At 46.6% G+C, this 13,545-nt stretch overlaps 1 protein-coding gene across 1 annotated transcript in view; it reads right to left on the reverse strand.

Moving 5' to 3' along the window:
• Positions 1-3,402: 3,402 nt before the first annotated feature.
• Positions 3,403-13,545, reverse strand: part of LOC115318000 (cytochrome P450 2F3) — a 32,689-nt gene continuing 22,546 nt past the window's right edge. Inside the window, exons 6-9 of the mRNA XM_040212881.3 lie at positions 11,945-12,060; positions 6,898-7,156; positions 5,001-5,191; positions 3,403-3,636 (exon numbers count right to left, since the gene is read on the reverse strand). Coding sequence (XP_040068815.1) covers positions 3,458-3,636; positions 5,001-5,191; positions 6,898-7,156; positions 11,945-12,060 — 745 coding nt within the window. The 3' untranslated portion in view covers positions 3,403-3,457. The remainder of the gene's footprint in view (positions 3,637-5,000; positions 5,192-6,897; positions 7,157-11,944; positions 12,061-13,545) is intronic.

Raw genomic sequence — 13,545 nt, forward strand, 5'->3', positions numbered from 1 at the left:
ATACTATTGCTATCATCATGATTGACAGTATTACATTAGCTGCCTAAAAACGCTCGTGTATTTACTAGTATAAAAGTAGAATGTCCTCCAATGCTCGTGGCGTCTGTAGAATGTAGAATGTGAGAGTACTGCGGCACGTTCTCGGTGCTTTCGCCATCTTTGATTTTTTTCCTCGCTGGCTGGCGATGGATGTTGGACAGATGTAATAAAGCTGCATAATGTAAGCGTATTTAATGCCGGACATGCACGTATCATCGAGCAAATAGTTTGCCAAAAGGACTGGGACCGGAAGTTGTGGTTTTGTTATATCTTGTTACGATGTCTTTCAGCACAACATAGACAGTGGCAAGCAATGCGTCCCTCATCGGAAAATGAGCTTCAATCGGCGTGAAGGATGGCACGTATTCAAATAAAAGTTTGGTTTGCTGCCTTCAATTACATAAATGAAGAAAACATGCAATTTCTTTTAAACTTGTGGCCTGCTTTCTTATTGTCTATATAGATCTTTAAACGAATTTAGGATTAAGGTTTATACACAAATCTCTAACTTCTAACTTCTACTGTTCGCCATCTGCTCGTCTAACTATTAACCAGTTCGGTTGACGTAGACAAAAAATGGGCTGCGTGACTACGGGCTGAAGGACGAAACGCGGCGGAACGCGGTGCGTTCCGTAACGTAAAGGCTGTTTCACATGCTGCGATTCTCGTCCGAAATCGGTGCGATTTCCAGTAAATGTGCGATTAAAATCGCAGTCGTACTGTCGCAGCAGCTCTGCGACTGGTTTCCACCAAGTTGGTGTTTTGTCGCAGAGTGGGTGCGATCGCTTTCTCGTCAACCAGCCGTTTATTAGCCAGCTTTTATTCGTGATAGCTGCGTATTCGAAAATATATTTAGACACCTAAAAGCTTTTGGTTTCATGCTTAATTATTAGAAATTTCTAGTTACATTTTGTACTCGTCAAACATTTGTGTGATTTAAGACGTTTTTGTTGTTTTTTCCGAGACGGACGCGCCGGCTCTTCGTCTTCAAAGAGCAGGCCGCGCCGAAAGAAATCGCGCGGTTGTTGGAGCATGTGAAACCAAACATTGCGATCGCAGTCGCTGCGTCGGCTGCCGCACCGATTTTTTTCGCGCTCCACATGAAACAGGCTTAAAGGTGTTGCGGAGTGCTGCGCAGCGCTTACGCGCGAAGTTTGTACGCACCGTTGCGTTGAAACGGCAGCCGACCGCAGCCAACAACCAATAAGAGCTTGTTATCTGAGCATTCTCTGAACCAATAACAATGAACCTCGCGGAGCAACCCAAACAAACAGCCAGAAATCGAAAAGAATTCCCTATCGGTGCTAGCAATAAACAGTCTTAATAAGGGCATAGGGGGAAAATATAGTAACTCTTTGTGGTTGAAAATACGCTACACATGATATTTCGATTATGATCATGCAAAAACTTGCAAGAAAATAATGTGCCGCTAAAGCTCTGTTTCGATCACGTCGATCGTTCTGCTAGAAATTTTCATTTTGCATGACCATGATCGACAAATCACCTACACCATATCTTTCAGTCATCGAGAGTTACTTTGGCGCACTTATTAATTTTGTTTCTCGCGACCACCGCCAGGGTTCGCGGCTTCTGCCTCGCCGCATTCGAGTTTGTGAATACGCCCTTGAACACGCCGAGCCCCCTTTCGGCCAATGGCGCCTCCTCATTTGCCCCTATACTTACCAATGAATGGCCAAACTCTCTCTATATATGACTCTGACACTGACTCCAACTGATATACCAAGTGCCTCAACGGCGACGTTTAAAAATTCCTAGAAGGTCGAGAAAAAAGAAACGATTTTCCGGAATGTAAAAAATGTGGATGATATTCTTCCATTCGCGTTGTCGCATTCCCAGCATTGCGCTTTCTACACGAGTGGTACCTATGGGCCAACGTCTTTGTGTGCAAACGAGCCTACACGAGGTGGGGGAAATGCACGTGCGAAGGATTCATATAAAGTGGAGCGTCTGTGAACGCGCCCTGCATTCTCAGAAAAAAATCGAAGTGTTTGTTCATACACCCCTTGTCCCGTATAAGACACCCCGAAACTTCCGTTCGACGTGCAACGTAATGACGTCGAACCGACGGTACCCACTTTCACGAGCGGCTTGACATTCAAGTAGTACGACTTATTAAAATAGATAAGGCACCTGTTACTTAATACGAGCATATAATCACAGATTTCTTAGCCCTACTGCAATAACCAAGTGTTTTTTTTTTTTTATTCTTTGATACGTATTTTAGCAGTTTAATAAGTCATATCGCACCGTTATCAAGCCCCTCGAAAAAGTTGGGGTCGTCTGTTCGACGTCAGTGGGCTGTACGACAAACTGAAGTTTTGGGGTGTAGTATATGCGACAAAAACGTGTTTGATGACGCAATTTTTACTTAGGGTGTGCCGATAGCAGCGCCACCTCAGCGGCATGACGCCAGGGACGCTGGTTGGTGCATAGCGCATCCTCATACCCAAAATTGACTGATCTGGGTGTTTTCGATGACACTGATCAGCTTGTTTCTAATTGGAACCGTAAGATTCTTTGCACTAAAAAGTTCATTAATTAGTTTTTATGAGCTATATTTTGGTACTATGAAACGAGCGGCAAAAGATGGTGAATATCGACGTAAAAAGGTCAAAATTTGCCCGAACCCTGCATTTTGCCCGGTCAAATTTTAAAGCGCTGTTGCCTTCGTGTAAAACAAAAAAAAAAAATCGAGCAACAATTTTATCAGGGCCATTGGCGGTACGGTCTGCAGACGACCAAGTTAGCGATGGCTGTAACTTCTGGCGCCATCTCCCAATAGGCTCAGCGAGCAGATGACACACTCTTCCGTCCGCTCGCAGCTCCTATCGGTAGATGGCGCTACTAGTTGCAGCCATCGCTAACTTGTTCGTCTGCAAACACGACCACCATTGACCCTGGAAAGTGTGTGACTCTTAAATTTCAAAGGAAGTGAGCTCTGCTTTATGATTTCTCCAAATAGAATGCACAGTCTAATAATGCCCGTGCCACAGGGGCAACTCGAATGCCGTTTACAACGAATGACATTTGAACGATCGGCCAATCAGCGCGCGACACTCCAGCGTGGGGCATTCCACGCGCGACAGATCGCGAGCCGATTCGTCGATAACACGAATGTCATTCGTTGTAAATGGCATTCGAGTTGCCCGTGTGGCACGAGTATAAATTCATATTCGGTGCAATTTGAGAACTTCTCTAGCAGGCGCCGATTTTTACGGCTCGTTTTACGGTGCGAGGATACGTTCCAGACGCTCAAATATGTCAGTTGTGAGCCAGCGTCTGTTTTTATCGCGTTTATTCTTATAGTTGTTTCCTTTCGTGCACTTTCTGTCATCATGTTTAACGATCACCAACAAGCTTAGTTAGTTACCCATCACATTTTTTCCCCCTTTCCTAATTAATGTCGGGTAAGAAATCGCAGTTTCTGAGGTCTGGGGATGTTGAAGGACGTCGTCTCGGTGTCCAGGCAAACGTTGTGGCCCTCTTCGGGAAGGACCCTGAATTTCTGCAGCAAGCTCGTCAGGTACACAAAGATCTCGACGGTGGCCAGAGTTTCTCCGGGGCACATGCGTTTACCTACGTGAAAGAAAGGCGTATCGTTTCTTATTGCTTTCCAAAGCAGCGGTCACTCCGCGTATTGATCATACGAAAGACAGTCTGGAGACCGTGTATCAGGAGTGCCTCTTTTTTGCATTATGTCATATTGGCCATACAAAAACTATCTGCAGAAATGTTCGACGCAGACATAGGTAAGAAATAAGCATGATTCGAACATGATTGATGCCTATCCTCAGATACTAGTGTCGGTAGGGAGTTTGAGGCAACAGGAACCGTTTTGCACATCCGATACGGTACGATGGGCCCTCCGGTACCGACTGCGCATGCGCTGCCTGAGAAGGCTCATTTGCGCAGTTCGTACCTGAGGGCCCAATGTATCGGATGTGCCGAAAACGGTTCTCCAAAACTGCCTATTATGTCTGCAGCGAACAACGTGTCTCCTGTCTAATCGTGGAGCTCTGTAACTACGGCCTAAATGATTCCGAGCTGCATTGCGATGCAAAACAATCCACGTGATTCTTCGAGTCAGAAATCCCCATGAGAAAACAAAGTCCGGCGATGGATATTATGCCGCTATCGTTTGTTTTCCGTGGAAACTACGGAATAGCTCGCCTCGCCTAAGACTGAGGAATAAAAATATTCATTGCTCGGTAACCCTGCCGACAGTGCTAACTTTTTACGCTGATTGGAAGCCCAGGCAAATCACGGAGGTAATAGAAGGTAGCTCCAATAAGCCGGCATAAGGATTTCAGGGTCAATATAAAGAGACATAACCGCTTTACAGCGCCGCCCCCCCCCCCCCCCAAAAAAAAAAAAAAAAAAAAACTTATAGTTAATTGACGAAAGTAAACCCTGGAGAAGGGGAACAAGAGGGACAAAGGGCAAACATAAATCTCCAAACACAGCTAGGTGACTGGTGAGCGACCGAAAAAATCCGCCTGGTCCGGGTATCGAACCCGGGACCTCCCCATTACAGGTGGAGCGCTCTACCAACTGAGCTAACCAGGGGTTAGACGTCAGTAGAGCAAACGGGTTTTATCAGCTGCCACCAGTCTAACACCAACAAGGGTGAAGCTTGCAATTTAAGGTTATAATTATAATGCAATTAAATGCAAAGGTGCAAGCGAGCTTGACAAGAATGACGAAAGTCATTCTTGTCAAGCTTGCTTGCACCTTTGCATTTAATTGCATTATAATTTATAGTTAATTGTTTGCTCAAAAGTAAGGTTTACAGGTTTACTTCTCGCGTATATTGAATGCAAGACACCTGACTGCGCCAGAGGATTTGGTTTCCTAAGAATTGCTACCCCGACACAGAGGCAGAATAAAAACATATCCACTAGTGTTTGGTTATTTGTGGAAAGTAGTACGCTGATCTTTACCGATAGAAAAAGGGATGAGGTATTCAGGCTTGGCGAGGATGCCCCAACCTTCTTCGTCCATGAACCGCGTCGGATCAAATTCATCGGGTTTCGTCCAAAGTTTGGGGTCCATGTGGACTGCCCACAGGTTGGCAATGACCACTGTTCCCTTGGGAACCGAAAAGCCCCGGATGTGAGTGTCTTCTGTGGCCCTAGAAGAAAGCAACCAATAAACGCTCTGAGATGACAGACAGGACGGGCTTATTGCATTTGCAAGCCTCGCCCAAAAGTTTCATTCCTTGATATGGAAATCATTATTTAGAGTTTCAAGTCTTCAGAAATTCTTGGTTAAAAACCTCATTGAAAAGGTAAAAGTCTATTCAACCCCCGAGATTAATTTGCCAGCACTTTTAATGAAAATCCCTGAAATGACAACGAACAAGATCACATTATCTGTCAACTAGAGAGTTTTCTGCTACAAATAATACATTTTACTCTCAAATCCTTTTGCCGTTTTGTCGTTTTTTTTTTTTTTGGTTTAGTGGTGTGACTGGTTTTATTTTGCTGTGATTTCCAAGTCATCTTGCTGATGGTATTTTGCTGCTGTCGTTGTCTGGCGATGCTGATGACCCAGCATCCTCGCTTCACTGAAAAATATTTGACTACATCACGGTTCAGCAGAGCGTTGCCAAGACTGTTGTGTTTGTCTGATGGCACATCTTTATTATTGTGTTTTGTGTTCGTACCACTCCTGCTACAGCCTCAACAACGCGAGAAGGAGTAAATAAATGAAAAATCAAAGAATCTCCACTTCCGTTGCCCAAACCCTACTTAAACACGGAATTTGCCGGACTCCATAGGAAAGGAGCAGGCCGGCGGTGTCGCCTCTGTCCCCTGTTGTTCGTAGAGAGCCTAGATTGTAGAGAGGGTCCACTGAAACCATGGGGAACGTTTGCAGTTTTATGGCGGACGCCTCCATCGGAGATTGGCTGCGAGTGCGCATGCGCTGCGTTATCGCATGGCTAGGAGGAAAAAAGGCAGAAAGGCAGAGACGCTCACGGACGACCGACGCGTTCGTCGCCTGCACCTCGTATTGCAAACGCGGTTCATAAACCACGTGACCTGATCGAGCTGTTGGATATCCCCCGTAATACTGGCTCTCTGACATGTTTGCTGCCACTTAGCGGTTGTCGCCGTCTACTCGTAGGGAAGCAGTGGTGACGAATTGCACGGGACTAGTGTGCGCGTCATTATTACGACGTGATTACAGTCTCTTACAAACTCCGCAAGCTTTTTGCTCGACGCAAAAATTGAGCGAGCGTAACCTGAGTGCAGCGACTATATAAGTCCTACCGATGAAAACGATCTCTTTGCCGCTAGGGGCACCCTGGTCGGAACTCGAGTGATGTCCGCTCCTTTCCTATAGGGGGGATGAACAGCCGCGAGTGTGCTACCGCAGCTAGCACGGACCAGGCCGGAATCCTTTGTTCAATGCTCACTTCTGAGCGTTTTAGCGTGAGACTCTAAGGTGAACACTCGACAAAAAAGTCGGCGAGATCACCGACTACCGCGATTGGACGGCGCCGCGATTGACCTCGACGCTGGCCAATTGCAGCACGGCTGCGGTTCGCGATTTCATCAACTTTCTCTCCAAGTGTCCAACTTTCAGCCCCAATAAAGAGCATCCTGCCGTCGTGCGGTCGTGTATCTCTCCTGCATGATGTACGTTAAAGACCCCAGACTAGCAGTCGTCCAGCGCTGGCAAAATGTCTCACGTACAGCCGTGAAACCAGACGTCCATTGGGGCTGAATGACTTCATGCTGTCTAAACTAACCCGCAACAGAATTTTGCAGGCGCCATTCGTAAGGCATTGCGGTGCACCGTCGCTAAAGTTCCGCCTCGCATCGCGGTCCTCACCCCCGTGGGATGCCCAAAGGGCTGATGGTCCTCCAGCGGTACATCTCCCAGATGGTGGCCATTGTGAAGGGCATCCGTGTCCGGTCCGCCCAGCTGGGCCGCCTCTCGGAACCGACCACGTCGTCGATCTCCTTCTGGATCCGGGACTGCACTGTGTCCGCGTTCATGGCGCAGTTCAACATGTGCCAGTGGACGCTCAGGGCAACCGTGTTCGAACCGGCACCGAAGAAGTTCAGCACGGTTCCGATCAGGTGCTCCACTGAAAATACAATATCCTTGATTTTGGAGCGTCCGATAATCCCTGACCTGTAAATTCTGAGTCAATGATTTCTCTCAAAATCGGTTCAATACATCAATCTAGACACATCTGAACTATAACCCAAATTACAAGTCGCAATCATGTTGGCTGTTTTCTTCAAAAAGGTTATACATTTCTAATTTTGGTCTGCAAGGCTGACAAGATATACTGGCAACAGCGAAATTTTTACGCGAGATGTAGCTTAGGGGCAGTACTGCTTGGTTCCGACGGATTACGAGAAGTTTGGTGGTTTGAACTTAAAGTAGGGGAGGCAAATGGCAGCAAAACGATGCGAAAATGCACACAAATGCAGTGTATCTTAAACTGCCTGCTCGACTTAAAAATGTACACAACGTGTGGCGTCACCCAACTGGAGAACGCGGGAAACTTTTAACGCTGGTGCTGCCTTCATCTTTATTTGGTGTTTTATTTATAGCTATTTCGGATTAAAACATTGTATATAGCATGCCGGGAAGAGTAGAGCCAGGGTATTACGAAAATGAGTTTTAGTTTGGATAGCTCGAAACACCGCCGGTTTAATAAGGGCTATAAAGTTTACAAGAGAATATTTTGCAGCAGTACTTCGGTCATTCTTGAAAAACTCTGCCTACTTGTAGCCCTGCCACACGGTAAAGCTTATAGTCAGTTTTATCGCATGTTCAACCCGCTCGCAACCCTGCGAGCGTCGTGCGTGCACCGCGGTGGAGTCGAGGGCGCTGACTGGCCAGTCGGATAAAGTCATTCGATGGTACGGGCATTTCACTCTTTCGTGTGACAAAGGTGTGAAAAGAGGTTCCAGGGGCGGGCATTTTTTCAGAAGCCTGCATTGAAAATTCGAGTCAGTAACACAAAACACGTCCACACGCACGGGAGAGTGATAAAGGTATACATCACCGGGAGCGCACCATATTGATTTACATTTTATTTTGTTTATGCTGAAGAAGCCGGTCACACAGTGGTCGGCTCACATTTCCACCATCTCGACATACTCCCCCTGTAGCCGAATGCTGTGCACCGCCTGTGTGGCAGCCTCTTCATGCCCTGCTGGAACCACTTTATTGGAGTGCATCGCACTCACACCTGAAGCGTTCCAGCTTATGAACGACCACAAAAGTTCGTCCTCGCAGGGTGCTTCTGCATACCATACAACATGTGATAACTACTGGAGGCCCGGTCGGGTTATACCCGTGCGTTACTATGCATTTGACTGGTCTTATAACGTGCGAAAAAGACGGCCGAACCTCACCAGTCGCCGGTCATCACACGTGAATGCACGCGGCGCAGTGATTTACTGGCTCCTGATCGGTTTCGGCCGTCTTTATGACACGTTGTTCGACCTATCGGACGTTGGGTTACGCATGAGTATGACCTGACCTGGCCGCCAGTGGTTATCGCCTATTGGGGCAACGAAAAAACATCTGCGAGGAAGCCATTTCGCGGTCACTGATAAGCTGGAAGCAGATGTCTAAGTGCGGGAGTGAGGCACTCCCAAAAAGGGGTTCCAGCAGGCCATGGAGAGGCTGCCAGACCGGTGGTACAAATGCATTCGGATACAGAGGGAGGCTGGCGAGAAAATGGGCACATGTAGAGACCTCTAAGTGACAGGTATCTTTGGTAAACAAAAATTGTAAATCAATATGGTACGCCCTTGTAAAAAGAGAGAACAAAATTCCGAACGTTCCTCGAGGATAATTTGAATCCACGGCGCCAACATGTCGAGCAGGACGCTTGACCCCAATGCTGAGGGGGAGACTTGCGAAGCGATAGTTTGTATGTTACGTTCTCCTCTTTCTATAGGGCGTATGCGTGGGTCGTGGAACGAGGTGCTCACTGGATGTGCCGCAGTGTTTACAATGCCTCGCAGGTGAATGGAACGAACTGAAGAAGAGAAAGCTGAACAGAAGCGGCGACGTTCCAAGAATAACTCCCTTTATTGAATAGAAGCGTACGAACATTTGCTGCAAGAGTTTGCTACTTTGGGACTAATCGGAATTTAATCGGCAAAATATAGCCTTCGGGAAGTTCTACGGCCTTTCGACTCGGTCGGCAGCGACGCACCGAAAAGGCGCACGCCCGTTTTTGTTTTGTTTCGGTGGATATCGGAGCAATGCGGAGCTCAAGTTCGTCTGCTTCTTATGACGTCAGAACGACGCCGAGCTCTGATTGGTTCTGAAGGAGGGATAGTGAGCAGATCTCAAGGCCTACATGACGTTTCGGGCCTCAGCCCAAAACGTCGTGCATACCTTCCTGTCTTCGTATTTTTTTCGAGTACCACAACCATATGTTTCTGATTTCGTGCTCATTGTGCTCGGCAGCGACCCCATTATTTTGGATACCTCAAGGCAGCTGGCTTTGAGGTCTACCCACTAACCTTTAATCAGAGTCAATCAGAGCTCGGCGTCGTTGTGACGACACCACAGCCCCTGCAAAAAAAAAAAAAAAAGAAAAGCAGACGAACTTGGGCTTCGCATGGTTTGTGCACATAGAATCGGACCGCGGCGTCCATCAAGAGCGACATGTGTTGTCGCTATGGCCAGGTGGCTGCTCACGCGTGCCGTCGGGACGGATGCGCCGCCCGCTAGAGGCAGGGCTGACATTATAAACTCGGGTTCACTTTAATTTCGAGCGCAGCCGACGTCACTATCCTATGGTGCCAATCAGACAGCCCTAAAATCAAAAGCGCATCGTCACGGCGCTTGTCGTCTTTGTACAGCAATTCGGCGATTCAGTCATGCCACACTACCACGACCAATTCAGCGGAATATAAATGGACCTTTTGGCGAATATGTGCTGCCACCTATGGGACGAACCTGAGGCGCACTGGGTTGGAGAGTATTTGTAGAGAAAACAACGTCCACGTTAGGCTTCTTGTGTGGTACCGGTTCGTTTTCTTTTTGCTGCTCTTAGTTTTCTTTCGCTGCTCGCATTTATACATCGGCCAAACTGGCCGATGTATAAATGATAGAGCAAGGGAGCACGCAGCCTCGGTGAGAAGCACATCAGCAGGACATTTGTCAGCTCATTGCCGGACTTGTGGATGCGATGCCGAGCTCACCAGCATAACCGTCCTTCAAAGGAACAAGAACTTCGCGCGTGAAGTGCTGGAGGCCTTGGCCATCGAAGAAAAAGGAGAAGATTGCGGTCTGCCACACCCCGTTGAATACTAGGGTAAAAGGTTTTTATAAGTGTTTATTCTTCCGTTAGACGAAGAAAAAGTAAGAAAAAAAGGGAAGAAGACAAAGTAAAATTCAGTTGATAGTCAGCGTTGTCTTTGTCCAGTTCTTTCCTTCGTGTCCTTCTTTCTTCGTGTTCAGCTGACCTGATTGCCAACAAAAGGTTCTCACCTTGGGTTGATGATCTGGAGGACCAGCGTTGATACCGACCGAGGGCTGCCGGCCGTGGACGCGAGTAGCTAAACAGTGTAGGAACATGGTCCGGGTGTGCCTTGTCTAACGCCGGCTGTGATCATCGCCGCACTTCGCAAAGCTCTATCGCTTGCAAAAATTACAAGTCAACTTACCTGTAATAAAATACATAGTCTAGACAGCTGACTCGGCTTTCAGTTCTTCAAGGGGTCGGACTTGTCAACTCTCCTGACGGCACGAATCCAGGCTGCCCGCTTAACGGGATGACGCTTAGCACACGGGAAGCGAAAAAAGCTAGTTCCACAACCCGGGCGATAATAGTTCCGACAGCCGAAGGCTACACAGTTCACCGGCATGATTGCGGTGCACGTCGTAATCTAGAACAAGCGTCGTCAGTACGATGGCTCGTGTTCACCTTGTTCGCAACATCAAAACTTGAGTCTCGATGGTCTCCAAGGCGCGCAAAGGCGAGAAAAGCAAGATGGCGGATTGTTTAGAACTAGATACTCTCGAACCCAGGCGCATCAAATACTCCGCGCATGCGCACCGCGTATTTCTACAAAAGGTCCATTGCCTACATAAATGTCGTAGATTACGACCCTCCAGAGAGTCTCGTTCGCTGCAAGGCGTTGAATTGCTGGTGTCAAAGTGAGGCCCGTAGCTCCAAAGTGACTAGGTGTTATTTGATATTGAGCAACAATTTCTCCAGTGTGCTCTGCTGAAGCGGAGTACACTTAGTTTACTATGCATTCGCGGTAAGAAGCTCGCTAGGGCTGCTTCTGTTCTTCTCACTATATGGGTACTGCACGTCGTACCCAAGGTGTTACGTTTTAATTTTCATAGTGAATTTTCACTGCACGTGGTCGCACCAGTGAAGGAAGCTGAAACGTCCTCACTCTGGGTTGGGAAAAAATTCTACCAGGCGGCGATACCGAAACTTCTCGCCGCGAATTGCGTTCTAGTATGTTGTGGTCATGCACAGCAGGGTAGCCTGCACTTGGACAGATTTTAGACTGTGTAGTACAAGACTGTTTTTGTAGGTCAGTTTCACAGAGTCTACGGACACTGTGTTTTTGTTCGTTGACAAAAAATATATTTTTATGGTAAGGTAAAAGGTTTTCACTCCGCATTTTTTTTTTTTTGTCAGAGTTCATGTCGAGTAAGAAATCTTTTTGACAATATCTAGATGGCGTATCTGGGAACATTGTTCGTTGCTTGTCTCTCTGAGACTGACGAGATTCTTGGAAAGGGTGAGTGATTTAGCCCTATATGGTAGCACAAGAAACAGGCTAAAGGGATGATCAGTGTTTTCCGTGCAGAGAGAAAACTTAGGATGGCGCAATATTAACAAAGATGCACCGGTAGTAATGTTCTGTACACTTACTGTTAAAACTGGAATTGGGTTCATCCTGATGTTCCTTAATCTTCTCGAGGTACCCATTGATAAAGTCTCGATCTTTCTGTTCATCTCCGCTTGCTAGGTGTTCCTCGACCTGCGTGCTGAGTGTGGCCCGCGAAAGCAAATAATGTAGTGGCATGCAGGTCAAAAAGCCATGGTGGTTGAATATAAAAAAGTATGAAATGCACACCTGCCCTTACAGACCAACACACTCACGTACACGAGCATGCACTCGCACATGCCCACACACACGCGCGCACGCACGTGCAGCACTCACACGCAAACACAGTTTTTGCCAAGGCTAGGTATAAATAACCGTTTAAGTTAGGGAAAGACAGATACACTGCAAACTCAGAAACGGCGAAGCTGAATGGCAGAAATTGAGAAAAGTACGTTGAAAAAAAGACGCTTTCTGACCTCAATATTTCTCCTTTAGTTTGTGATGAAACACGTATTTACATGTTCTGGGTCGGAAAGCATTCAGACACTGGGGAGCATTAAGGTAGTGGCAACATGAGCAAATCGCGGGAAAGGAATGTGAATACATGCAAATAAATGGCGTCAGCTGCCGAAAATGGGAACTATTTCCGCGGTTAAGATTGCACAAAATTGCCTTCTTTAGTAATATTTAACAACACTGCAGTCTGCGAGGGGGCTCAAGCAAGAGAGGCACACATTGCGACACTGCTAGCGGAAACAAGCGATCGCCACTTTTCTCCTCTTTTACTCTTAAAACTGAACAACTGCCATAAAAATCAACAGAGTTCCGTAAAGATCTCAATTGGGGAAATAATTTAAGCTATAACATTTAGTGTCACTCAATACACCAATGACCTTGTTCGTGGCAAAGTAGATAAATGAGCCAGTTTGTTCATTGTTTTGAAATGTAAAAGTCTCACAAAAAAACAAGGACTGTAGACGAAGAGGTAGTACAACACAAGGCACAATCCTTCCTCTTATCTCCTGTCTTTTTTGGGCGCTTTTAAATTTCAAAATTATTTTTGTGCTTACAGTGTGGAGCACTGCACATCAGCAGTATAAAACAAACCATCTGTTTTCGACATAATTGGGGAAAATCAGATGTTTTATGCCTCTGTAGATACAGACTGTGAAACATTGGAATAAGTTAAAGACCAGTCCTAAAGCAGTGGCATCGAGTTCTAAACCCGCTTTAGGTTTCACCTTCAGTTAGGTGTTCGTCCGTCACGGTCGCAAGCTCTGTTGACTTTAGCGCCTTTCTTGTCTAATCAGTATTCCAGCAGTACGTTGGTCTGAACATCGACGGATGTTTCTCGTTCAGTATTGACACGTTGCTTTTGAAACCTGCTGCCAGATCCTTGGAGCTTCCTGAGACCGAATGAACATTTTCAGCCCTTCGTCTTTTGGGGGTTCAAGCACAGCATACGCGTGTCCAAAAAATATTTACGTTGTTTTTGTTTTTTTTTCACCGCAAAATTAAACCACACATCGTCTAACGCTTAGCGTCTGCCCAATTGTACACTGTAAGAAAATCTGGATAACATAATTATGATGGAGAAAGCTACATGGAAGAATATCGTAACATATCGTACAATGGACAAGTCATA

The sequence above is a fragment of the Ixodes scapularis genome, unplaced genomic scaffold (assembly GCF_016920785.2).
Source record: "Ixodes scapularis isolate PalLabHiFi unplaced genomic scaffold, ASM1692078v2 PGA_scaffold13__105_contigs__length_92229423, whole genome shotgun sequence".
Classification (NCBI taxonomy): Eukaryota; Metazoa; Arthropoda; class Arachnida; order Ixodida; family Ixodidae; genus Ixodes; species Ixodes scapularis.